This window comes from Lactuca serriola, chromosome 5 (assembly GCF_051521515.1).
Source record: "Lactuca serriola cultivar US96UC23 chromosome 5, Lser_US96UC23_V15, whole genome shotgun sequence".
NCBI classification, from domain to species: Eukaryota; Viridiplantae; Streptophyta; class Magnoliopsida; order Asterales; family Asteraceae; genus Lactuca; species Lactuca serriola.
In genome coordinates, this window is record NC_136412.1 from 176,384,392 (window position 1) to 176,412,247 (window position 27,856).

The 27,856-nt window shown below is 32.1% G+C and overlaps 1 protein-coding gene and 1 long non-coding RNA gene across 2 annotated transcripts; both read right to left on the reverse strand.

Moving 5' to 3' along the window:
* Positions 1-2,499: 2,499 nt before the first annotated feature.
* On the reverse strand, positions 2,500-3,426 carry LOC145053317 (enoyl-CoA delta isomerase 2, peroxisomal-like). The gene has a single exon (XM_079001339.1). The coding sequence runs from the start codon at positions 3,377-3,379 to the stop codon at positions 2,654-2,656; it is 726 nt and encodes a 241-aa protein (XP_078857465.1). The 5' UTR covers positions 3,380-3,426; the 3' UTR covers positions 2,500-2,653.
* A 20,046-nt stretch (positions 3,427-23,472) lies between these two features.
* LOC145051339 (uncharacterized) lies at positions 23,473-27,324 on the reverse strand. Its single transcript, XR_013683552.1, has 4 exons — positions 26,948-27,324; positions 26,525-26,725; positions 25,943-26,005; positions 23,473-23,725 (listed from the first exon to the last, which is right to left on the reverse strand). It is a non-coding gene; the product is annotated as an uncharacterized LOC145051339 (long non-coding RNA).
* Between the last annotated feature and the right edge of the window lie 532 nt (positions 27,325-27,856).

The following is a 27,856-nucleotide window of genomic DNA, read 5'->3' on the forward strand; positions in this document are numbered from 1 at the left end:
CTCAAAGGATCTGATACTAAAGTGTTTAAGATCGGGTTCGCACATGTCAAGATATATATCGACAATTACTTCGATTGTTTGGCTCTAACAGATGAAGAATTGGCAACTACTTTGGGAAGGGAAGTGAACGTCCCTTGGGAAGAAACCTTAACCCAGTCAGCATTATCAAAGTATGTTGTTGGGGAAATATGCATGAAACCTTTCGGCATGGTGTTTTCGGGAAGAGATACGAAGGGGAAGCCCAAGAAATTTTTGTTTAAGGTCTCAGAGGTTGAAAGATATACTTCTTCGCAATGTACGCACTTTATTGTTCGTATGAACAACTGCAAGAAGAATAATGAAGGAGACAAGAAGGAGCTCAAGAAGGTGATTTCCTGGTATGGAGAAGTGCGAAAGACAATTCACTCAGCTGTTCAAAAGCTTATGGACTGAATAGCTTCGACTGTTTACAAAGGGGGAGATTGTAGAGGTTAAATTGTAAAAGTCGAATTGTGTGTTTGTTTAGTTTCACATTTTTAGTTATTATACTAAGTCAGTTTTATGCGAAGCGTATTGTTTAGACTTAGTATATTTTTTGTACACTCAGGTTCCCTATAAATAGAGACTGAGGATAGAAGTAGAGGATAACTTTTGGAACTCAAATATTCTTTTTGTTTATTCCTGTAATCAGTCTTTATCAATATAAGATCTGATTAATATTTACTCTTTGTGTTCTTACTTTTCAATCACTTGATTCATAATTGCATTTATAATCTCGATAACAATTCTCTTCAACAATATAGAACAAGAAGGGGGAGGGGGTGTTTTGATGCTATCATAGCGTTATGGGCTGCCACATCAGCCTTAATGGCGTTGTGGTGACCCATACCACTTAGGTGCTGTTTGTTTTTTCTGAGGCAAAATGTCTGCAGTCTGCGGACCACATCTGTAGACCTCTTCAGTAGAAGAGGTGGACCAAACATCTGCAGTCTAAAAAAAAGATGGTTTGTTTTTTTAACATCTGCGGGCTACTAAAATAAACTGAAATCTAAATAAACTGATTTTTTTTAAACTTCAAAGTGATTTTTAATATTTTTATGACTTTGTTATAAATAATCAACGAATTTAGATCAACTTTTATGTATTATTGTATAAAAAATAAAAATAAAAATGATATAAATTAACATATATATTTGATAAAAACCAACAACTTTGGTTGCAAAGCTATAACTAAACATTATAATTAGTGATCAAAAAATTTGATACATAAATGGATGCATAAAAACTTTGATTTTTTCAATTAAATCCATTAAAAACGTACCATAAATATTTTCTCGAGAAGTTGACGATATTGTATTAAATATTGTTTTACAAAATTTGGCAAAAAAATATAAGAATATATTATGATTTTTTTTCATATTTATATAAACAACTTCAAGAACTATTATTATAATAAATTTTTATTTATAAAGTTGTCAAAAATATAATGTTTGTATCGTCGAACGTTTTTCTTAAGTTTTGTAATTTTTTTTCAAATTGTTTATCATTAATAAAGTTGGAAAAAATATAAATTAAAAAAAAAAAAACTTGAAAAAAATGAAAATATATATGTTTTTTTAGGCTAGAAGATGTCTAAAGATGTTAGAAGACTTTAGTCCACATCTGCGCTAAGAAGAGGGCGCGCTGACATTTTTAGGTCTGCAGTCTTCAAAAAAACAAACAGTCTGCGAAGGCTAATGTCTGCGCGTGGTCACGCAGATCTGCAGACAAAAAATAAACACTACCTTAGTCTAAGGAAAATACATTTAGTGGTGTTTTGCAGCAAGTAATTACTAACCAGAAAGGCCGAATTGAAGTTGTAATCGAATCAGTAAATCACAAACTTTTAAAACTATAAATCATAATGATTGAATCGAAGCTGTAATCACCAATCAAAAAGGCCGTGGATTTGAAAGCTGTGAAGAGCCGTTTGGAATCATATTTGTTGGACCGATAGAAGATCTAAACAAACCTCCTTACTTTCGTGGCGTTTTACATAAAAAATTATGTCCATGAAACTAGTATTCATATGTTATAGTTTAAAAGGGACTAAAGGACGAACATGTGAAAACCGAAAGACGAACTGAAAGCTATGATTTCCTAAATGAGTAAAGGGGCGAAGAGTTTGATTTTTCAAAGTTGTGAACCGTTGACGACCGAAGACACTTATTTGAGTGTTTTCTAGGGTTTACATTTAAAGAATGTGGCAATGAAAAGAATCAAGCAAGGCATGTGTTTGAGTGTTTTTAATAAGGTTTTATACTTCAGATTTTATATTGAACCAAGTTTTTACCGGGTCAATAGTCATCGGTTCTACAGTTTTTTTTGTAAAGCCCGATAGGTCAATCCGACTTTTTACTACGCAAAAACCCGTTTTCAGTTGGCCCGACCTTATAATAGTTTTTCTTTATCCATAATAATTTATGCTTTAAAAATTATATGTATGAAGAAGAGCTATTGTATCCTTTTTCAAGATGTCTCTGACGAATTCACGTATCATGTCACATATTACAACGTCTATCTATAATAATACAAATCATTTCAACTTCTTACAAAAACATACACCCTTTGAGTTTGACCAAACAACATAATCAACCACAAAGATCTAAAAATAAAGTTTCACCCCTCCACAAATTTAAAAACGTGGCTTTACAACTTCCTTAGTGATCAAGCCTAGCACCCCACATAACTCTGGATACAAAGACTTCCTTATTTCGGAGTACACTTCACCATCCCACTTCCTCTTCGCCAAATCCTCCCCCATGCACACAGCAGCCTCCACCGTACTCTCAACACTATCATGCGCCGACTCAACAAACCCCATTGCCACCGCCTCCTCCGCCTTCACCTTCACAGCCCGAATCAAAATATCTCTCCTGGCTTCCGGCTTCCCCACCTTCGATCTCATCATGGCTGTGAAATAGTCCGGCAACGTCATCCCTATGTCGATCTCACTCATGTACAGAAAACCTCGATCACGCCGCATCAAGATGTAATCATGGCTAATCGCGAGAATCAGCCCTGCAGCAGCTGCGTGACCTGTAAGGGCGGCGATTGTTGGCATAGGAAGGGATACTAAGTCAGCGACGAGTGGCTTGAAAAGATCTACCATTTGCCGAAGGAGATCAACGGCCTTGGAAGGAGACCCACCGGAGGTGGATATGGCCCAGTTGATATCGAAACCATTTGAGAAGTACTTGCCATCGGCGACGGTGACGAGAGCGGAGCCGGTAGTGGATTGGGACTTAACCTCGGAGAGAGCTGAACGGATGGAGGAGATGAAAGTAGGATTCAGGCGGTGTTCGCCGTCGCCGGTAAGAGTTAGGAAGAAGACGTCCCCGCGCTTTTCTAAGGTACACATGATGTGGATTTTGGTGGTTATGGCGTTGGAGTTTGCTGTTTGTAAAAAGTGTGATATATAATAAAAATATAGCGAGTAGGCAACTAAAATCTTATCAACCCCAACCATAATTGGCAATATCGAGGTAGATCTTTAGTCAAATACACCAAATATGTTATCTTTAAGATTACTCATTATTTTGAGCTCATACATTTTACAAGAAAAATGATTGGTTTGTTATAATAGCATAAATATGAGGAAATTATATAAAAGAAATGTAGTATAAGATTGTTAGGTTGATTTCGGATTGATAACCTGGAATGATACAAAAGTAATGGAAAAAAATATGTTCCGTGTATATTATTGTGACTTTCATTCTAGGGATAATGACTTGAAAGGGTAGCGAACTTTCGACTTTTGTCACATTTAGTCACTAAACTTTTTTTTGTTATCTATTTGCCATTGAACTATTGAAACTGTTCACATTTTACCCTTATGACCGGCTGTTACCGGTCATAAGGGTAAAATGTGAACAGTTTCAATAGTTTAGTGGCAAATAGATAACGAAAAAAAGTTTAGTGACTAAATGTAAACAAAATCGAAAGTTCGTTTCCCTCTAAAAAGTTCAATGACTAAATGTGAACAAACTTCCTATTGTATTATGTTTTAGCAAAATTATTTATTTTTGTTTAATTGTAGCAACATTTGTTGATGAAGAAATCTATGAAATAAAAAAAGAAAATGTAACATCCGGATTTCCAGGTATCATAAATTAAGTATTTTTCTTTTGAGTTAAGAAGAGAGACTCGACGAGTTGATGCCTCAACTCGTCGAGTAAGGTCGCGACTGATGACTCGGATTAATGAATGGACTCGACGAGTCGGTGAGGCGACTCGACGAGTCCGCGCTGTTGGCAGAAACCCGAAATCTTTGGGCCCGAGCCATATTTAAAGGCACTTATGGCCTTCAATTGCGACTACCTTTCCCATAAGTGAGAACCCTAGCGAGCTTGAGTGTGTAGAGTGAGAGGAAGAGCTATCTTGAGCTTTTTGGTGTGATAGATATGGACCCTTCTAGGTTCAGAGAGCCGAGAATATGAAGCTTTAGTAGAGTAAACCTTGGGGTTCGAAGTTAGGAAGCATTTATGGGATTTTTATGGTATATATAGTTACTTTCATCTTACACATAGATATGAAGTATTTTATATAAATTACGTGTTATGTGTGCATATTATTTGAATACTTGCTGTCTATGCTGGATGAACGATTTTATACATGTTTTAAAAGATTTAAACGGTATATTTATTTTATATCTACAAATATGTTGCAGATGAAACATGGGTAGATGAAATAGTTGGTGTGTGATAAAATAAAATGATGAGAGATAGGTGATGATAATTAGGTAAATAGATGATGATGAATATGTGATGTAGGATGAAAGGAGATACCATAACCTTAACTAACAATGTGGCGATGTAGTCATCTACCAGAGTATAGATGGCGACCACGGACTATTCTAGACAACCCAGTGGAAACACCAGCAGGCCCATAACCTGTAGGTGATGAATTACTAGTTCAAACGATGTTGTAACTACGTATTCATGCGATGATACTCTAACCCCTTACTATGAATTATGAGTTCAGACGATGTTGTAACTACATATTCATGGGATGTCACAAATTTCGCATGCCAAACCAATGGTCATAATTCACATCAGTGAGAATGGTTCATTTTTTTGTAAAACCAAAATTAGATTGGAAATTTTGATTTTTTATTTTGGAAAATGTCAAACCATTGGTTTTTTATTTCGGTTTTGGTTTTTTGTTTTTTTAAATATATTTTCAGGGTTTTTTTTTTTATTTCATAGATTTCTTCATCAACAAATGTTGTTACAATTTAACAAAAATAAATAATTTGCTAAAACATAATACAAGAGGAAGTTTGTTCACATTTAGTCATTGAAATTTTTAGAGGGAAACGAACTTTCGATTTTGTTCATATTTAGTCACTAAACTTTTTTTCGTTATCTATTTGCCATTGAACTATTGAAACTGTTCACATTTTACCCTTATGACCGGCTGTTGCCGGTCATAAGGGTAAAATGTGAACAGTTTCAATAGTTCAATGGCAAATAGATAACGAAAAAAAGTTTAGTGACTAAATATGAACAACAGTCAAAAGTTCATTACCCTTTCAAGTCATTATCCCTTCATTCTAATATGTTACTATTAAAGTAAATATCTTTTGTTCAACTTATGGCTATCTAAGTTGTTGGCACTTTTGACATATCTACGATCGTCTTTCCTGAGTATCTATTGAATTAGTTCTCCTAAAAACTATTGACGACTCGGCAAAGATACCAATAACGGGTTTAATAGGTAACAGTTGGTTAGAATGACAAATTTTGAATACAAAATTTGCTTTAAGAACATAAGATATATAGAAACACGAAGTGATCATTCGTGTACATGTGACATAGTTTCTTACGATACAAATCATTAACCCTTTTATTTTTGTTTCATGTAGCAAGCGTTGTCTGGGTCGCAATAGATAAATTGTTTATGCGGCATCACAACTTGGCGGCCATGTGTATAATATGGCCACACATAGATTGTCGTGTGGTATTTTTACTAAGTAATTATATATAAATATCAATAAACATTAAAAATAGCAATGTAGTAGTATTCATTTTTGTATTATTAAAAAAACGGTTTTCAATGATATGAATTGCGACATGCACTACATTTACGACAGACAAAAATAAGTGTCATAAATATAACGTCATCTTTTGTCAAATCTGAAGGGCTTACGACATACGTACCTGTATGTCATCTTTTTAAAAAAATACGTGACCTTTGTCATTTTGTTGGCCATCTTGAAAAAAGTGGTTTCTCTTTTGTTTCCAACTTGTATTGATCAATCCTTTTCATGGTCTTTGATTGCTCGGTTCAAAACTCCTTCTCACGTACTCTGCTCTCTTTGTTTTTAAAAATGACTTATTGGCTTATTGGTTTTTTAAGAAGTCAAGAATTTAAAAGCCAATATAAGCTAAATTGAGTGGTTTGATAACGAAAATATCTTTTCAAAATGACTTTTGCCCACATATAAGAAGGAGTTTTCAAGAAATCACTTATCATAACTTCTTCAAACTCCTTAGACTTTTTGAGATAAAAAGACCATGGTACTCTGAATGAACCTCAATCTCTTTTATCTTTCTTCTCGTTGTTCCTACCCTTTTGCTTATTTTACAACTCATAGCTTTTTGCCACCAAATATGCTAATCAAAACACATTTCTAAAATTTCATTATTTTTCCATATAAACTAATAAGCATTTTCACAAAAAAAAAATCAACACAAAATTAAATACCCCCTAAGGGTTTTGGGTGTATAAGAATCGACTCCAAACTAGAAATCGACTAGCAGCATAGGTTACTCCACTCATCACCGTGCAATTGACTTTGCCGGTCACACTCGCTCTATTGGATCTAACGAAATCGGCCGACGATTTATGGTTTCTAAGAACCAACGATCGGTGAAAAAGTTGTGATTCTCTCCCACACACTGTGTTGAATCTCTTCCTACTCCTCATGTTTGTATCACCGTATTTTAAGATAACTTAATAGATTTTATATGTGCGGGTATGTATCACATGTGTCTTTATATCTTTCTTCTTTTAGCTCTTCCCCGTCCTCTGAAATTTATATTTTCTTATTTTATCTACCCTCTCCAGTTCGTTAAGATTTGATTAAGGGACGTATAGGGAGAATGGTTTACCGCAACACTTTTGAGCCCCCTCAACTACAACGCTAATAGTGGTAACAATTTTGGGGAATCAAATTCGGGGTTATCAGTATTCTGTAATTATTATTAATAATTACCAATTACTAAATATATGTTCCCCTCTTGCAATTCCAGAAAATTTGAGTAGTGCGCAATCAAATTTTTACTTGAAGCATTGCGAGATTGATTCACTTGATATATGAATAAGATGATTATGATCATGAATTTTATTGATAGTGGTGTATTGAACTGTAGTTGAGTTACTATTAGAAAGGAATTGAGTAATAATATCAACGAGTGGATGCAATGCACTAATAGAGCATAGATTTAAGTAGTTTTTTAATTGCTTTTACTGAAAATACTAATGAAATTTAAGTGAAATTGATGCATTTGATGAGTTACTATTAGAAAGGAATTGAGTAATAATATCAACGAGTGGATGCAATGCACTAATAGAGCATAGATTTAAGTAGTTTTCTAATTGCTTTTACTGGAAATACTAATGAAATTTAAGCGAAATTGATGCATTTGATGAGTTACTATTAGAAAGGAATTGAGTAATAATATCAACGAGTGGATGCAATGCACTAATAGATCATAGATTTAAGTAGTTTTCTAATTGCTTTTACTGAAAATACTAATGAAATTTAAGCGAAATTGATGCATTTGATTCAAGAAGTTAATAATTATGAGCATTAGTTTTTGGTTTTGATCTATACCTGTGTAGCGTAGAGTGAGGCTAGGGAAATACAAATGAGATCCGAAATCAATAGCAAGAGAGTGGGAGAATGTGTAGACTATTTAGAGCCATGATACTAAATTAGTTAATGTTTCTTGTAAGTATAAAATTAGCTAAATGTCTTCTTTTCATTGTTGGTTTTTTTCTATAAGTTTGTGAACATCATATTTGGATCATTTTTTTCTTATAAACTATAATCATTTTGTTATGCTTCTAATCATTATATCAATTGGAGAATAATGTAACTTTTATATTGTTTCCTTTCTTTGCAGACATCTTTATTTTATCTTCAAATTTATAGAGTCTATTTCATGAAGAAAAAAATATACATAGGAGGATGTAATATCCTCAAAATGGGACTAAACATTTTTACCATTTTTAGTGGGAAATATTTTTTAGAAGTAAAATAAAATAATATATATAATTATTAAAAATTTATAAGAAATAAATAATTATATATCTTTAAATAAAATATATGATAAGTATAATGATAAAAATAAACTAGAAGTTTAATAAGGTCAAACCGAGAGAAAATACAATTAAAGGTCCAAAGTTCTCAAATTTTGAGAGTTGAGAATTGACTATTGTTTACCAAGTTGGGCTTGCAAGTAGGGATGAGATTTAGAACCGGAAAATCAGACCGGAATCGGAATCGGACTGGAACTGAAACCATTAGAACCGGAATATATAGAACCGGTTCCGGTTCCGAGTTTAAAAATTGGCTTTTTCCGAGTTCCGGGTTTGGGTCCATCGGGTCCGGGTAAACCGGGTCTAAAAACCGACCGGTGTTTGGAACCGGAACCGGTTTTTATGAAACGTTTAAAAGATGCATATCTCATTCGTTTCAACTCCGATTGACATGAGGTTTTTTCCAACATGTAATTTAGAGTTTGTACATGATTTTAGACTATAAATTTGCCATTTTTAGTTTTATATTCATTGACTTACAGTCCCCCAAAGTCGAGATATCAAAGCTGAAAGTTTTTAGTTTTTCAGGTTTTTTTGTATTCGGTGAAAGTTTTAAAACATGTATATCTAAATCATTTGAAGTCGTATTGACATGTGGTTTTTTCCAACTTGTAGTTTACAGTTTGTACATGAGTTTAGACTATAATTTTATCATTTTTGGTTTAACATTCAATGATTTATAGTTCTTCGAAGTCGGGATATCAAAATTGAAAATTTTCAACTTTTCAGCTATTTGTTTTTGTACTTTGTATTATGTGAAAATGTTAACACATGCATATCTCATTCGTTTAAAGTCGGATTAACATGTTGTTTTTTGCAGAGTGTATTTTAGAGTTTGTACATGATTTTAGACTATAATTTTGTTAATTTTGGTTTCATATTCAATGAGTTACAGTCCCCCAAATTCGGGATATCAATATGAAAATTTTCAAAGTTCAACCTACTAAGTAGTAAGTAATTACCAAAAAATTCCGGTTTTTCCGGTTCTAAACCCACTTTATCTGGGTCCAACCTACCCACTTTGATGTTTCCGGGTTTTCCGGTTCTAGACCCACTTTACCCGGAACCGTACCCGGAACCGGTTCCTATATACCGGTCCGGTTTTCAGTTCTACAAAATCCCGTTAACCGGTTCCGGGTTTTCCGAGTCCGGGTCCATCCGGTCCGGGTTTGGCCCCACTTTCATCCCTACTTGCAAGTCATAAATTATATAGGAAGCGGTTTTCTAGAGAAATATCAAGTTCCTAGTCATATTCCAAGTCAAAATGGTGGTTTAGGTGTAAACTTGTGAAGTTGAAGGACTATATTTGACCATTTTGCCAAACTTGAAGGGTGAATCTAAAAATCATATGGATTCAATTGCTTGAAAGCTAGTTAATTAGGGGGGGGGGGGGGGAAGTCATAATAATGGAACCCCATTTAGAAATACTATTCAATTGGGTCACATTTAAAAGAAATCAAACTATAATATCCATTATGTAACATGAAGGAGTATATACTTGGAGGTTATCATTCATTGAAGGGAGAATCAAAATTCAAAGGAGAAACAAGGTTGTCATGAACCGATTCTAATCATTTCATGGTGATTTGGACGAATAAATTAAATGAGAAGCAAGGGTTTGAATGCAAGTGAGCATCTAAGATCTTAGGAGGTAGTTTTCTTTTCCTTTTTTTCCCTCAATTAGAATCTAGGGTTTGGGATATTGCTTCCACTTCCCTAAATGGTGATTGAAGTAGTGATTAGCTGTTAGACTTGATGTTTCTTTTAGCATGTGTACTCCTACACTCTATAGTATCAAACCCTAGTTAATTATTGTGGAGTTTGGTGAGTATTGGAAGCTTAAAGCTCCATAAATGGTGGAAAATCCTTGAATCTGAAATTATGCCATTAGATAATGATATTCCATGAGTTGGTGTTATAAAATTTTGGAGAATTATCATTGGTTCAACACTTCACCATAGAAATGTTTGATTTCAGTCCCTTGGATGATTTGAGTTGATTGAATCCGCAAACCTACATTTTGGTTGTACTCATGCTTTAATGAGTTGTCTGTTGATGGTGAAACTTGTTAAAAACTGCCACTAGATTACCAAATGTTATTAGAGGTTCATATTTGGTACATGTTGTGATTCCATAGTTTCCTTTTGAAGTTGTTGATAAAATTGTCATTGCTATAATAAAAACTATCATTGGAATGGAACAGAGAACTTGGAAAGAGTTCAATCTTCAAATTGGAAATGATTTAATAAATGTAATGAACTAAGTGAAATAGAACACTTCTGATTTAGAAACTAAAACTAATGATGCAACTGTTCTCACAACTTTATTTGTAGAATTGGAATGACAACACTTTAGAATTGGTTTTACAATTCAGATTGTTTGAATTGAATATGAATCTAGTAGACGTTATCTAGAAATTAGTGACACTTGTTTTACTTCAATTATTTGGTAATGAACTCTGAATCTATTAATAGATTATTGACTTAATGAGGGCGTTAATGTCTACAAGAGGTCCTTATAGCTCTTGTGATATCAAAAGAGTCTTAACCATTAATTCATGTATGAAATAAGATTTGGTTTTGGGTAACATATGTGTCAGGACTAAAATAAGTTGTTTAAATATCCTTTTAAGCTAAGGAAATGTAGATGGACTAATCCTTGATGAAATTGGGAATAAGTAGAAATGATTTAGACAAAAAAAATCTTGCAAAGTTTTGTGGTATGCATATAATTCTACTTGGTCCACGCATAACGGAAATTTCATATAAGACACATAGATTTCATATGCAGTCTGAGTAGATTTCTACCATGTCCACGTAAGACCTAGGAACCAAGACAGAAAAAACTTGTAAGTGTCATATCTTTTGCATCTGACTTCCATATTAATTCCCGTTTTTTCCTGCGTTCACTTTTAACATGAAGAAGACTTTGATATTATAAAATTTCAATTTAGGATTAATATATTAATAAGTGACTTAATGGATCACATTATTGAATTTTAATAAAACTTTTAATGATATTAGGTGACACTTGAGTTACTACATTATTCTTGAGGATAAAGGGTATGTTAGAAACTTTTACATACATTGATGGTGAAGAAGGATAACTTTGGACTAAAGTGAGTAATTACTGAATACATGTCCCCATGAAAATAAAAGATGATGTTTTTATGAAATAAAGAATGACTAAGTGTTTTACAAACTTGCTTGTTATGTGGAATATAATATGTATCTATGTGTTCGTACATGAAATTATGCTTCCTAAACTATGTTTTACAGACTTAATAACTATTATGAATTTCAAATAACTTTTCTCATGACTATGTGCAACCATATGAATTCATGTTAGGATGGGAATGACTTGTGTTTATTTAACCGAAAATCCATGGTAGATGACTTTGATAAGTTTAAATTATTACTAGTAATGGTCCTCTAGAGTCTAGATACTGCCTCACTTGCATATAAGGCTAGCTACCTTTTATGTGAATGTGTGAGTGGGCATATAACCTATCTATGATTTTGGAGGTCCACTTTAATGTTTAGCTTGGACGTGCTACATGTTAGAAAATTGAGTTGTTTAGAATAGTTGGAAAACTGAGAGTCGTGAATTACACTTTTAGATCAAAGTAATTTGATGGTACTCTCAAAATCTTTAATCGGATAAAACTCAATTATAAGTGAAAGAAGAGAGTATGATATTATGTTATGCTCTTGTATGTGTACTAGAGAGTTCAAATGAAAATGACCAATAATAGGGAAATAATCTCCTGTTGACCAACCCTAACTAGGGGGCTCTGTCCCTTGGACCCCACTTCCAGGGGCGCTGCACTTGGTCCCCCGTCGGTTCAGGGGATTCACCCGTAAATGACAATGTACTTTCAGTATTGAATAAATTCAAACAAGTGTGGACTCTACCCCAACCTAATTTGTTTAATACTCATCAGCTTTAGTCATAAAATTAAGGGAAATCTCCGAAAAAGTCTCAAAGTTTTGGCTCAGTTTATGATTTAGTCCCAAATTAATTTTTGTTAACGAAAAAGGATAGAATACCGGATAAATTCAAACAAGTGTGGACTCTACCCCAACCTAATTTGTTTAATACTCATCAGCTTTAGTCATAAAATTAAGGGAAATCTCCGAAAAAGTCTCAAAGTTTTGGCTCAGTTTATGATTTAGTCCCAAATTAATTTTTGTTAACGAAAAAGGATAGAATACCGGATAATGTAATCAGTTTGACCTTTCTTTACCTATTGAACCGGTAAATGCTGATGTGGCATCTGATTTGGTGATGATTGCTGACATGGCAGCTGACAATGCATGCCACGTCACCTTATGTTTTGTTTTATTGAAAAAGAAAAACTATGCCCACACGCCTTTACCAACCAAGCTAGAAACTTCTGTGTTTATTAGATGCTGATTTCATTTATATTAACATATTCAATAACTCAGAATGGTAAACGTGAAAAAAGAAGTAGTCGGGATCGAACCCAGGAACTCCGAAATATAAGCAATCACCTTTAACCACTAAGACATATGCAACCTTTTGTGTTTAAGTCTGATTTCTTCTATATAATGTGAGAAACTGATGGTATTTATTATTATTATTATTATTATTATTAAACAAAAATAAATATAGTGTATTTAGATATGTTGTAAAAAATAAGTTTTTAAATACATTTTTAGAGAAATACGTTTTCAAAATACATATTTGAATATATTTTTTGAGAACACGTTTCCAAAATACATTTTTAATTACATTGTAAAAAAGTATGTTTTTATATAATAAACACTTTTTTAAAAACATATATAAAAATATATTTTTGAAAACGTATTTAGAAACGTATTTTTAAAATGTATTTATATGTTTCTCACATCATATAGAAAAAACTATAATTGAAAATAAAAGTTTGTATGTAGCATAGTGGTTAAACTGTTGGGTTGAGGTTTAGAGGTATTGTGTTGGATTCATACTATTTTATTTTTCCATGGTTATGAGTTAATCAATATATATATATATATATATATATATATATATATATATATATATATATATATATATATATATATATATATATATATATATATATATATATTAGGTTACAACCTGTGGAAACCACAGATAAAAGATTTATAAAATTTTATTAAATTAATAAGATATAAGTTTTGTTTAAAATAAGACATATTTTATAAATAGAAACTAAAGAAATGGCAACATATTTTTTTATATGGCATAATTTGATAAAAACTAAAAAAAAAGAGAGTCAAATTAATGAAATTAAAAACTAAAAATAGAAATATACTTTGAAAGTAGATTGTTATATAAAAACATCTAACATACCCATCTATTATCCTTGTTTTACTACAAATACTATAGCACATCCATTTAACTACAAAGAGCTTTTTTTAATAGAAAATGACGTTAGCAAAGATTATAATGTCCATTTATCAATTTTATTTTATATATTAACTAAAAGAAAAAACTAAAGTATTATTCAAAGAAAAAAATATTAAAAACCATCATCTAAACATAAAGTCGTATATCGTAATAAATAATAATAGTTATGTAGACATGAAAATTGACTTTTGTTGTTAATGGTAAAAACAGTTTTCTAGAGTATAAGTTACAAATTAATCAAGAATTAAATTTTATACTTATTGTAATTTACATAATTATAAAATTTACCATGTCATAAACTTTTAAAAAGTAGAAAGTTACAGATTTGATCCTTATAATATCTTGTTTACTTCAATTTTAGTCCAAAGACTATGTAATTTTTTCAATTATTAACCGGTAAAACCTAATTAAAACATATATCTAAGTTTAACTAAAAATACATGTAAAAATACATCGCATCTCATAGTATCACATTTGAATTGTATAAATCACTTAACTAATAATATTAAAAATACTTTTTGATACAGTGACTTTTAATAACTTATAAATTTATACGTACCACCAGTTACACCTACCACTAAAGGTAGGTTAACAAATATAAGCAATACTTGGTATGATTACAAAATATTTGTCTTAAAAGGGTAATAAAAAGAACATATTCTTGAATTAAATAGGCTTTGCAGGATAAAGATTTCAAATAGTGTGACAATAGTTACAATCCTTTAGAAATTTGAAATATTGAAATAATATAAGTAATGTCATTACCAAAACATTAGCAAACACCACCTACAATGATGTAGTGATGCTATAGTCTATAGACATGGAAATAAAAGAATGCAATACACACAATGCAACAACCATTTGATCAATAGTAATTTCATGCTTTACAACGCTTTGCATGGAGTGTTTGGAATAAACCAGATATGCAAAAACCACATAAAACGAACCAAATGTGAAACAAATTAGATATGGAAAAATTAAACCTCATAAACAGAAAAGTGGTAGGCAAAAGAAGATTCCTAAATTAACGTCCACAAACATCTCTATCTAAAATTGTGTAGCAATACTTTAAATTAGAAGGGCAAAACTTGGTTTCTCTATTGGAATATGAACCAATTTAATAGGCAGATAAATTGAATGAAAAAAGTTTTAGCATTGATATTAAATCAAAACTTATTATGAGTATAACAAAGATGTGAATAGGAAATTTAAGTAAATAAATGAATAATCTCACAAAAAGGTACTAGGATGCATCTTACTTACCCCTTGGATATATTTATAGATAAATCTTAATCCTAACCCATCATTACAAACTAAATCTTTGTTTTCTCCACCTTTGAAAATTACAATGCAATAGACTGTACATTTTTTAAGTGAAATGTTACTATATATATAAAGAAATAAATCTTTGTTTTCACCATCTAATATGGTACACATGACTTTCACTGCTTATAATTTCGTAACAATGTAATAATTTACTTTAAACTATGTCTTTATAATATCATCTTATTTAAACTACATTTCCCTAAAAAAAACTTTTAAAGTATAGCGTTAAAATTGAATAACATTTTGAAACTATCAAGGTTAATATAACAACTTTTAAAAAAAAACGTGTGTGCGTTTGTGAGGTCCCTGTTTACAAAATTTAACAAAAACAATACATGAAATAACTAATGAATAGATATAACCAATGAACTTGTAATTTTATTACCATAATATCAATTCACTTTTGATTTTTAAAATTTTGCATTATATCAAACACATATCTAATCAAAATTAACCAAAAGGTAAAGAAAAAACACAAATATAACATGACGAAAAAAATTAAAGTATGATGATATATTTGGCTTAGAACTGAAACTACGATGCTATTTTATTATATAATACATTGATGCCATTTGAATTAATACAAACAAAAAGAACACCCAAACATGCACATGTTTCACACACAACACACAAAATCGTAAATATCCTACACGATGAACAAAGTTTATTAATACACACACATCAGTTGGGTCTTTAGAGTTATTTAAAAAATAAAAAAAAAAACAAATAATCAAGAGAGAATGATTCCATTGACTTATTTGACTTATTGAACTTCTCTGCAGATGAATGGTGGATTTAGCTTGATATAACCGAAAAAATATAGATGCTTGAAAGGGAAAATGCAAAACGTCAGGCTATGTTTTGTGATGAGGCGTATATAATCTCATAAACGTAAAGGGATCATGAAGGAAACATAGTGAAAAATTATCAACTTACCACAAATTCGGTAACTATTTAGCCTAATTCAAAGAAAAAAAATTCAAGATCTGCACATAATCGAAGGTTCCAATTAGCAAAAAACCATAGCGCCATGTTAATTTCATATAGAGTAATGAACTAAGAACTAAAACAATATAATATGGTTTAAGAGAGAGACGATATTACTGGTTCCTTGTATCGATATTATTGAGGATCATAATAATATTGGAGAGAGATGAAAGTGTAAAAAATAGTTGCAATGAGACGACGATGGACAGGAAGGGTGACGATATTAGTGGCAGAGAGAAAGAGTGGCGGCGACGTATGTGTGGTGATGGTTTTGAATTACAAAGTGGCAGGATTATAGGTTATTTAGTTTCCAAAAAGAAGCAGAAATTAGAGGATTAGAGCCGTGATTTTGGGATGAAAAGGGTAAACAGAACAAATTTGAATATATAATAGATTTGTTTAAAAAAAAGTTATTGATTTATTGATATTGATATCGATATATATATTAAACAGTATAAATTCAAAGGAACGGCAAAATAGGTGTGACAACCGTCAAATTCTGGTCAATTCAAAGTCAAATAAAGTCAACAAGTCAAACCGGTCAACTCAACTAACCCTTGTGTACTAGGGCTTACGTTATGTATTTACTAAACAACTCGCTAGAATGAGAGATCATAAATCGAAAAGTACATACATCTAGATCTCCTTAACCTAAAAACTATGGTAAGTGACGAGCCAAACCGATAAAACAATGTTGCATACTCATCAGGAGTGTGTAAGATCCTTAAACAAGGCTTAACGGGGTTTACGGACCTTGCATTGCGAAGCCGGACACTCAAAAAGGTCACAAATGAAACCTCTCTCAATCGTTTCCACTCTATCTCTCTTTATCGAGAATCTCTCCCAAATATCTCTTTGTATGTGAAATCTCTCCCAAATCTCTCTTTGTATGAGAAATCTCTCCAAGAATGTCAAATCTCTCCCAAATCTCTCCAAGAATGTGAAATCTCTCCCAAATCTCTCTTTGTATGAGAAATCTCTCCAAGAATGTGAAATCTCTCCCAAATCTCTCTTTGTATGGGAAATCTCTCCAAGAATGTGAAATCTCTCCCAAATCTCTCTTTGTATGGGAAATCTCTCCAAGAATGTGAAATCTCTCCTAAATATCTCTTTGTATGTGAAATCTCTCCAAGAATGTCAAATCTCTCCCAAATCTCTCCAAGAATGTGAAATCCCTCCCAAATATCTCTTTGTATGAGAAATCTCTCCAAGAATGTGAAATCTCTCCCAAATCTCTCTCAAAAGTTTCCGTAACTTTTTGAAGTCATTCGGGTCATTCCGACCCTTAAACGGGTCAAAAACGGCTTAAAATGGGGCAAAACGGACAAAAAGGGCTTAAGGACCCGAAACCCCTCTTAAGGACCCGAAACCCCTCTTAGGGACCGAACCCTTCTGAGCCGAAGGCTGCTGACCCGAACCCGAAGGGTCCTCTCGGGCCCGAACCTCGCAAACACCCACCCGAACCCGAGACTACTGTTCATTCGGTTCATTTCGGGTCTGACCACCTTCGCTTCTAAGACTTCGGACCAAGCCTTCGCCTTCGCCTCTCGCTTCTGGTTCGCCCCATTTCGCTTCCGGCTCGGCATCCGTAGGGACCGAACCTCGGCCTAGGACCGAGAGGTCTCGCTGGAAGTTCTTTTTCTCCCGGTTTTCGTCTAGTTTTGCGTTTAAGGTCCGTTTTTAAGATTTTCACCAAAAACTTTATTTTAACATATAAGGCCCCATATTTATTAATTATCCACGTTTTGGGGGATAAACCTTATCCAAGAAGAGTGGATGAAGTACAAGAGGATGGAGTGTTGACTTTGCTTTAATCTATGACACAAGCAACCTCCCATACCCACTCCATGTCACTATTCATCATCAGCCCATACCTAGTCATTTCATGGTACTTTCTCACCCTTTTTCAGCCATACACTTGGTCAAGGGTAAGAAAACTCTCCTCTCTCCTCACTTCTCTCATTTTCTCTCATTTCACCAAGAAGATCCAACTCTTTCCTCTCTCACTTCCTCTCTCTAGAATTCAAGACTCTAATGCTGATTTTCAAGCTTTATTCTTCTCTTGGTAAGGATAATTCATCCTCCTTGTGATTATTACACCTCATTCTACTCAAATCATTGATTTCTTACACAAACATCATCACATTCTTGTTAGATCTTTGAACCGTCAAGTGATTCTTCAAGTGTTCTTGAGTTGAACACTTCTTCTCTCCATCATCCATCTTCTGAAACCACTCAAGGTGAGTTCATACCCCTATATTTTCATGTTTTCTCAAGTTTTTAGGGGGGGAATACAAGTTAAAACACCAAGAACATAACTAAACTTTTCTAACAGCCTTCATCAGAAAAGTTCAACTCCATTCACGGACAGTTTTGGACAACTTAAACATTTTAGTTTTCAAAACTTTTTTAGGTGCAAGTAGTTCCACTTCTTAGCTTTAAAATGACTACTTGCACATCTCCACACGATTTTTCTACAATTTATGGTGATTTTTATAAAACATCCTGTCTTTTCAAACACAAATCCGGACCAGTCTGTGAATATGAGAATTTTAATACAAGTTAAAGGCTTCTATAAATCATGATAAAAATTGTGAGTAAATTAGACACATTTTAGGAACTCTCAGAATTTACGGATCTAGTTTTCGACTCCGTATGATTTTTCTATGATTTTTTCTAAAACAGTGTAGAAAGGTTAAATTTAGTTAATAGCTTATAACTTTCAAAACACTTTGTAACATGTTGAGCAAAGTGTTAAATCTTTGATGACTTCATATATTACATGTATTTCTTGTAATGATATATTTATATGATAGGAAATTACTTACTGAATTTATAAGAATCCTCCATCATAACCATTAGTACAAAACAAAGCAAGATAAACATAGCTATATTGTACTATACATTTGACTTACATAGAAAGGCTTCTTATACACCACAAATAAACATACTAAACTATAATAAGTATAGTTAGGTTGCATATACATTTCAAACATTTTGATAAACTATAATAGGTATAGTTTATGATCATTTACATTACAAAAAGGTTTTCACACGAATGGGGTATATTCCAAAGTATCGGGTTTTCATATAAAAGGGGTACATTCCAAAGTACCGGGTTTTCATACGAATGGGTTACATTCCAAAGTAACGGGTTTTCATACGAATGGGGTACATTCCAAAGTACCGAGTTTTCATATAAATGGGGTACATTCCAAAGTACCGGGTTTTCATATGAGTGGGGTACATTCCAAAGTACCGGGTTCTCACAAAATAGTTATTATGATATTAAAACTATATTTCATCTAGAATTGTTAGACTTCAACTATAATTGCTGAGCGTATATGCTTGAGTCGTATAAGAATTTAGTCTCGATTAGCTTAGAATTGGTGGGCCCGCCTCATCTCCTGTTCCTTGTTTGGTTGTGGACCTAGGGCAGACCCACTATATTCAACGTTTTATCTAACTTAAACCTTATATAACTTATATACGCTAGACGATTATAGGAGAAAGCTACGGGTCATTCTAGGGTTCATTAACGCATCATATAGAAATATTCTGTTCATACTTAACTAAGAAAATATTGGATTTTCTGGAAATCAAACTCTATCGATTTTATAAGGAAAATGGTTTCTACTTCAAACAAAACTCTTATGAACTCACCAACTTAATTGTTGACACTTTTTCAAAACTACTTGTATTCTCAGGAAATCAGTGAAACAGGAAAACTTCAGCGCTTTGAGGATGGGACGTTAAACCGTCAACAATTTATTTTTGTCATCATAATGTAATTGATTTTGAAACATGTAAACATATACTTTGGTGTAACTTTTTCAATTATATTTATGATGGTTGTATTTACTTTGAGCACTATTATACACATTGTTGTGATACTGTACATGAAGTCCTCCACCCCCGGACGTTTCCGCCATCCTTGGTTTGGGGGTGTGACAATAGGAATTTCAATTTGTAAATTTATAGCTTGAGAAGATGCCACATAGACAAAAGTATCCTTTTATTATAATAGGGGATTAGAAATCAGAAGTTAAGACATCAAGGAAATTCTACTTCGGTTGGTAAGGGCAGGCAACTCATGAAATTGAGGTTGCTAGGTTGATTCTTCTTATCCCTTTAGCTATTCTTTTTCAATAAAACAGAAAACATACACGTCAGCAATTATCGCCAAATTAGATGCCACGTGAGCATTTACTGGTTCAATAGGTGAAAATGGGTCAAATTGATTACATTAGCCGGTATTCTATCATTTTTGGTTAACAAAAATTAATTTGGGACTAAATCATAAACTAGGCCAAAACTTTGGGATTTTTTCGGAGATTTCCCTAAAATTAATCTCATTACACTTAAATAATATTAGTGATACAAATCACCAACACTACATAATTTGGATACTCTCCCAGGATGAATTTGTGAGATATTTCACACATTATGAGATTGACATTGGGAATGAGTTGCATAATGCATTGTATATACTCATTATTTAAATTTACTTCACTTGCATCTTTCTCTCAAATCAAACTCTTTAAAACATTCTACTTGTTCTTTAATTTTCCTTACTTTGAATATTCTCATTACTCCATATTTAATACTTGAAGTACTTTGTTGAAGACTGGTCTTGCCAGGAATAGTTAATCTGAAGCAGACATTGATCTTAAGCATTAACTCAAGGTTTGAATGTTCAAGTCTTGTCCCTGTGCAATCAGATCCTTGTTCTCACATGGGGTAGTTATTCTAATTAGATGATAATGATACCATTTTCGACACGTTAGATGTTCTATCAAATTAAACATTTACTTTTGCTATTTTTTAAATGGATTGAAATTATGAATTGATTTTGAGGTAACGTGGTGATTTGAAAATGTTTTGAGACAACTAAGTCTTCCGCTAACGTATTCTGTTAAAGATCGTTTTAAAAAGAAAAAAAATTATGATAAAAATCACGACGTTACACCAACGATCTCTCACCTCCAATACACCAATGACGTGAGTTTTATGGATTCTTGGTCCTTCGAAATTTCTCAAAATTTGATTAAAATCCTAAGATGTTTTAATCTAGCTTTAGGTGTCAAAGTCAACTTACCCAAACCCTAGATCTTTAGTATTCAGGTGCAATAAGTGGAGATAGACCTTCTCATAAAACAATTGGTTATTCCATTGGCAACATTCCATTCACCTATTCAGAGTCGACGATATGAGCTAACATAGATCATGCCTCATACTAGATCCTAGTTATTGATAATTTTTGTTCAAAACTTTCAAGGTGGAAAACACCTAGCCTCTCATTTTGGTGGTATACTTATATTATGTAAATCGATCCTTGGGAACTTAGGCACTTTTTTTTTCACAATCTACAAAGCCCCCAAGAAGGTTTTAAAACGTCTTGAACATCTTCGTATGATCTTTTTTTGGATGGACACTCTATTAACCGAAAATTGGCATGGATTACAAGGGAAAAATTACCGCATCCAAAGACAAATGAGGCTTAGGTATCGGTAGCTTGAAAGCCTAAAATTACGCCTCACTCGGTAAATGGTGGTGCGGGTTTAAAGCTAATGGTCATAACATGTAGTGTAATGTAATTCAAGTAATACACTAGATATAGGGCAGATTAAACAATTTAAATTCCAATAGGTTGACCAACGATTATTGGAGATCTATAGTCAACATCCCTAATATTTTTAGCAAAATCAAATTTGGAATTTTTGGAAGTTTGCTCATTCGCAACAATAGATGGTCTAAAAACTATATCCATCTCAGTCTTTCTTAGTAGCTTCTTACATGCACTATGCTCAAGGGTGAACCAATGCCAGGACCGGTCCAAACATATATGGGGCCCGGGGCGAAAAGAAAAAAAATTGCCCCTTAAAAACAAATATAATAAAGATTCAAAAAAATATCATTTTTTCTTCACTATACACTCGTTCAATTAGCAATAACAATCAAACCAAATTTTTTATGTTTTGAGCTACTTTGAGTTTGAACCAACTTTATGCCAAAAAAATCATTTAGGTAACTTATGAACCCACGGATGCTATTTCTAAATTGAATTTAAAAATTAATTATTTAATAAAATAATATTTCAATAATTCTTATAACTTATAAATTGTAATATTGAATATTTCAATAAATTTTTTAATTTGTAAGTATTTAATTACAAAGTAAATGAGAAGTATTTAATTCGGAATGAAGATTTTTGAAAACTCTTTTTTTTTATGCATGATTCTTGTTGGCATACATTTGATTGATTTTTTTTAAAATACATCAATTTTAATCGGATCTTACCACCTCTATAATCTTGTATTCTATAACTTTTTTATTTCTTATAGAAAATACATACAGGAAACTGGATACAGAAACATATTTTCATTTCTTCTCACTATAGAAACAAATTTCATGAAACAAACAAAATGTTTAAATGAACAAATAGAACATGAAGTAAAGAAAATCTAAATTCCAGATGAACAAATACAGTCAAACACATTCAAAGACAACATTAAGTCAACAATTGGAACAAAAAGAAAAATAAAAATGCTCTCAATTTACACAAGAACAGGTCACACTAAAATCTGAATGGGTGTTGTATGTATGCAAAGACACTTTCCCATGGCTTGAGCACGCCACCAACAACTACTGTAACAATAATGAGTAAAATCAAAATAGCAAGGATTGGAATCTAAATAAAATATCCAATAGGTTATTTTTGTATTAAGAAAATACCGAAAATATCCCTTAGATCTTTTGGTATAATAAAGATTGCATATCCCCTGAATCCAATGGCAATTGATTCAATAACCACATAGGCATTGAAACTTCATTTGCTATCACAGTAAAAAACACATTCTTGTAATAATCCAGAAAAAGGACCAAAGTACCCTCAGAACTTATTATTGCACCAGACGGTCCAGACTCGAAAGACTTCAAATAAAATCCGAAGCCCCACCTGTCTAATATAAAATCAAATATCCGAACTAACCAGAGAACTATCACATATGCCAAAATTCATAAAAAGACTGAAATGCCCTTTTTCCAAATTATTAAATGAAGACTTCAAATTCCTTTGTAAACATATCCTCTTATCTTTCTTTTTCCAGTGAAAATAACCCAGAACCATAAAATCAACTTTAACACTATCGAAATTTATATCCACCAAAAAAAGACCAAATCGGCCTTTATTTCGAATTAAGATACTAATGATCTTCCTTCTAAATTTAATAACACATTTATACTGATCAAAATACATCAGGTAACTAATTAATTTTTTTTTATTTAACAGTAAAAAAGGTAAGATGGTTTAATCACTGCATAAATTTGAATTGTTTACTTTGTAAAACGGTAAAAGATTACAAGTATTTTTTTGTATATTGTAGAGTATTTCTATATTTTCACAAGAATGATGCTTAGTATGCAATGAAAAAGTGAAATATGATGATTCAAAAAATTCAATCACTCAGTAAACAATTTTGAAAAAAAATGAAAAATACCAAAATCTTGTTCACTTTACGTGGATTCCAAGATGAAGTAAATAAGGGAAATGTGGATATTCCTTCACATGTATCAAGTATCAACACATGGTCAACCATAAAGCTCATGTTAAACAATTTGTGCCAAAATCCACGACAGCAACCTGCAATCCTCTCCTCATCCATAGCCACCACTGCAACATAGATTAAAGCTAAAGACAGTTTAGTAATTTTAAATTTATTAATTAAGAGATTTATGTTTTTTTATGTAACATTATCACTGTTTATTCAAAAAAAAATGTAAATTATTTTTCAAGATATATGAAATAATTTTTATTTGTGAATTAATGAAAAAGAAATGATATTCTACCAAAAGTTGAAGCTTTCTATCATATTAAACCAAAAAACATTTTAAAGTACAATTGTTACCATTTATCTATACTCATAATTTTACATAAACAGGAATAGTGATCTAGGGATAAAGGAGCGGGTAAGACAAATCATACTGGAGGTTCATTATACACATCAGTAAGTCTAAGGACTTTTTATTTTTTCATAGTTCTTATAATCATTATATATTAACTTTTCATTATGGTTTTTATTATTATTGTATGAGTATGTAAAATTCTTTTACTTTAAATGTTTGTGTAATTTTAACTTGATTTTGCAGAGTGTTCATTATGCTTCATACTTTCAACTATCACCTCTTCCTCATGAACCAGTAGATCGACAAAAGTGCCCACATTCCTCTTGATTCAGCTGCAGTGAGTTCAAGTATTAGAGCTTATTAAATCGAGTCCTTTAGTTATTACATAAATTAAGTTTTCCTTACTTTTGATTGACTGTAAATGTTATTAACGAAAAATGGAATGAACATTTAAAAAAAAAAATTCACATGCTCCAATTTACCCCTTCCAATTATAAATTTAAAGAACAAAGCTAAAATCGGTAAAATTGAAAAACAAAAACTTATCAATAGGGATTTGAAAGCTATAATGTTACTATTTGTTAGACAATGAAAATACATACACTTTTTTGAACTATTTTTCCATTTATTTTTGGGAATGGTCATTCAAATTAGAATGGTTTAATAGGAAAAAAGTTAAGAAATCGGTTTTTTTGAAAGTACAATGCTATTTTCTTCATATGATACAAAGTTTGTTGTCTATTTTATGTTTTTCTAGAAAATAGTTTGAAACACAACACAATAGAAACACACACAACACACATACACTAACACATATCAAGCATATTTTTGTTTTGGATTGAGAAATAGAAGATGAACAAATTACATATAAAGTACATAGGGAATGATTAATCTAAGTAAAAAGAAAACTAACATGTTATTTGTTGTATATGATGCAGGGATGAAGAAATATATATTGGAGCTCTATAAAATATAAAGAGAATGAAAACATAAATTTATAAAAGATCAACTGGATTAAAAATGTAATAATATATAGGGTAATACGTTACTGATTTTAAGGGATGAAGTTGGTAAATTTTTAAAATTTAATTAATTTATCCTAAATAAGTAGCACTGGCATGTATGTTTTTTCGGATTATAAGGGGTTGATACCCAATTTAAAACGATCCGAATTAAATGACAGGTAAATATGAGTAAGTTTTGCAATAATTAGAATTATTTTTTCTTGATTTAGTGGGAATAATGTGACTGTTTCTACTGTTTAATTGCACAGAATCAAGGATGAATAACCGAAGTTAAGTAGCACAAGGGTACAACCAGAATTTCAGTATGTAAGTACATTACTATTTCGTACCGAATAGTCATGTGTAACCTGATTGGATATCATAAAGTAATGCATCTGTAGTTTAGATATTATAGTTTATAAATTAAAAATTAGAAGTTATATCTGAAAAATCATGGGATAAAAGCACGAAATGGCAATCTACTTTCATAAAATGGACCCTAATGAAGTGTAATGACAGATAGGTGGTCTTTCTGTAACACAGTGCCCCACACCCACTCATTACTCAAATATTTTAGAAAACCTCTTCACAAAACTTTGTATTTTAACTTATTTTATTTGAACACTTGTATTTTCAATGTCACACATAATAAAATGCCATTGTTTTTCAACCATCAACAACAGCAAGTGCGGACTCCAGACATGAATATCTTTACCTGCTTATTATATTTGTTTTTGATATAGTAGATGTGAATTCCTTCACTGTAAACTGTTTTTATAAAGACTGATTACTTATTTATATAATAACTTTATAAAGTTTATCAGTTTATGCCATCATGATTTAGTTTTTACCGGTTTACACGTTATTTTTTATCTATAATTTTTAACGAAGGTCAATTACATGATATAGCAGGAAGAAGAAGAATATTGAATAGTTATGCAATAGAAACATGAAAAAGATGTGAGAATATTTCACCATACCTAATCGAAGAATGGATGTCGAGTTCGCTGTTTTATTTTCTTCTGCTCCTGCACTGCACTGCACTGGATATGTGAATGAATCGATTTGTGAAGTATGAAGCGAGATAGGTGAGACTATTTAACCAAGATAATTGAAGACTGTTTTTAAAATTTAGATATATTACGTTATATAAGGTAGTGATAATCATTTGGAATAGATAGTTATGGATAATAAATGTGAATTTATATTGATATATACATAATTGAATAAGGTTTAATGAGTTTCCATTTAAAAAACATGCAGGAAATAAGATATGACAGCTTGCCTTATGAAATCTTGAATCGTGAATAGAAAAATAACAAACACCCATTTATTTCGAAATGAACTGAAGTTGCTGAGAAAATTGAATCAAAGGGCGATTTTGAGAATTCAGTTAGACGATAGGAGCGGGAAAAATCGATTGGGGGAGGCTGAGAGAATGCCACGTGGCAATGAAGGTACTTATTTATAAGAATGTTTGGTAGTAGAAATCAAAATTAGTGTAAAGATCTTAAATGTTACGAATTATAAGAATGTTTGGTAGTAGAAATCAAAATTAGTACCTCCAAATCAGTAAGATTGCAATGATGGATGAATCCAAAAGTATAATCGTAGTATGTGTAGGTGGTAATAATGCCCTTAGTTGTGTTCTGACTACTGTTGTCTTCACTCCAATAAACAACTGTATCTGAACCTGGTTCCTCCATTGTCACCCAAGATACAATCATTGCCTTCCCCACATGATCACCTTGGGTTATATGAACCTTGATTTAGAAAACGGACAATCAATTTCATTAACATCATCGACAATACCAAGTGTAAATCAAGTAGATGCAGATGAGCTGTAAAGAGGTTCCTAAATCATACAATTAATCTCAAAAGTTGAGCGAAATGCAAATGAGGTTCTTAAATTGAACAAAACACTATCAAAACTAACCTAAAATGAAAGCGATATGAAAATGGGGATTTTAGATGGAAATCGATACCTGTTGAGGCGCATTATAACCGGGAGACTTAGTAAACACATCACTGTCAACAGGCATATCGATAGTTTTCTCATATTTTCTTACAAAACTACTGGTTGTTCCTCCATCAACAAACAAAGCGGATTCGAACACCAATAGCCCAAGAACAGAGACAATAACAGGGCACCATCGGACACTCATCTTATTCACGCTCCTTTCGATTCCTCCCAGCTAAATATGCGCAAAACCAGAAGAGCGTGAAGATAAGGAGGTGATAACTGAAATTTTCAAATTACTAATCTAATCTCCTCAAATCACGCACGAAATTGCAATTGACAGCTAAAATTTTCGGATTTATTGCATCAGTTTGAACTTTGATTCAATTTGATTCAATGGCATTTACGTAGATGAATAAATGAGCGGGAAAACTCGATTTTGGGTCGTGCAGAGTTCTACTTATTTATTAGAATTAGGATATATATATATATATATATATATATATATATATATATATATATATATATATCCCATAAATTTTGGGCCCCTTAGAGACGTGGATCCTGGGCGGTCGCCCGGTTGCCCACTGTCTAGACCGGCCCTGACCCACGCTATTGCTAAGGGTGTCTATGGACACCCCTAGATTTGGATTTCATTTTATAATTCGATCATATACTAAATTTAATATGCCATCTGTTCAGTTGTATAGTAAATTCAACTAGACACTTGTTGAAAATAGATATACTGATTTATTTGGATCTAAGAGGCAATTAACAAGAATACATTATATTTTAGTAGAGATAGTAATCTAATCTATCTGATTTTTTAAACCCTAATCAAAAAAATGAAATATTAGATGGTCTACAAAATAAAAGACTAAAAAAAGATAAAACCCTAATAAAAAAAATTACATATTTTTTTTGACACCGCCGT

Excerpts from the sequence above, each read along its gene's own strand:
- LOC145053317 (XM_079001339.1), bottom strand. The coding sequence starts at position 3,379 with ATGTGTACCTTAGAAAAGCGCGGGGACGTCTTCTTCCTAACTCTTACC.